This window comes from Anarrhichthys ocellatus, unplaced genomic scaffold (assembly GCF_004355925.1).
Source record: "Anarrhichthys ocellatus isolate YVR2014 unplaced genomic scaffold, GSC_Weel_1.0 scaffold234, whole genome shotgun sequence".
NCBI classification, from domain to species: Eukaryota; Metazoa; Chordata; class Actinopteri; order Perciformes; family Anarhichadidae; genus Anarrhichthys; species Anarrhichthys ocellatus.
This window is the reverse complement of record NW_022280264.1, coordinates 88578-89349: the sequence shown is the minus strand read 5'-3', so window position 1 is coordinate 89349 and position 772 is coordinate 88578. Positions and strand designations below refer to the sequence as shown.

The following is a 772-nucleotide window of genomic DNA, read 5'->3' as shown; positions in this document are numbered from 1 at the left end:
TCACATCTACCAACCCCCCCAGCGTTTAGTCTGGACCGGCAGCCTGGCTGGCTGCCCCCCTTACAGGTGGATGAATGAAGACCCCATTCAAGAGCCCAGGGGCCCCGCGGCCCCCCCGAGCAGACGGGGGTGAGTCAGTTATAAGTGATGTTTGGGAATTTAGTTGGTTTGTTTTCCACATTAAAACGTTTCCTGAGGCGTCCTTGAACGCACCACCTGGTCAGTGATGGATGCTGCGTTTGTGTGTTTCAGGACATTCTGGCGTTTCTGCAAACATGATGAAGAAGAAGAACTCTCACAAGTAAGTCTGACGGATGGAATCAGATGTTTGGAGTTATGAACCCTCTGAACACTAAAACAGTTTCAGGGTGTTTCTTCTCTCTCTGTGGTGAAGTTATCCTTCTCATCCTCCTCTTCTTCATCGGTTTCTCTCCTCTTTCTTCTTCTCTCCCTGCAGGAAACAGAGGACCAGTGTTGGTCCCAGTAAGACTCTGGCTCAGCCCAGAAGGAACATAGTGGGCTGCAGGATCCAGCACATCTGGAAGGAGGGCAGTAAGTAGGGGGGGGGGGGGGGGGGGTGATATGAAAACAGTTAAAACAACAATTTAAGACTTCAAAGAGTCCAAAACAACGACACAGGAAATTACCACAAAAAGACACAAAGCAACTACAAAGAGACACAAAGTAATTACAAAGAGACACAAAGTAACTACAAAGAGACACAGAGTAACTACAAAGAGACACAAAGTAACTACAAAGAGACACAAAGTAA

General features: G+C 47.4%; 1 protein-coding gene and 1 long non-coding RNA gene across 2 annotated transcripts in view; one reads left to right on the top strand and one right to left on the bottom strand.

Moving 5' to 3' along the window:
* The first annotated feature begins 6 nt into the window (after positions 1–6).
* Positions 7–772, top strand: part of LOC116401018 (spindlin-Z-like) — a 3436-nt gene continuing 2670 nt past the window's right edge. Inside the window, exons 1-3 of the mRNA XM_031879192.1 lie at positions 7–129; positions 253–301; positions 458–552. Of these exons, the coding sequence (XP_031735052.1) occupies positions 75–129; positions 253–301; positions 458–552 (199 nt within the window). The 5' untranslated portion in view covers positions 7–74. The remainder of the gene's footprint in view (positions 130–252; positions 302–457; positions 553–772) is intronic.
* Positions 25–772, bottom strand: part of LOC116401019 (uncharacterized) — a 5707-nt gene continuing 4959 nt past the window's right edge. Inside the window, exon 3 of the long non-coding RNA XR_004213959.1 lies at positions 25–538. This is a non-coding gene — a long non-coding RNA (uncharacterized LOC116401019). The remainder of the gene's footprint in view (positions 539–772) is intronic.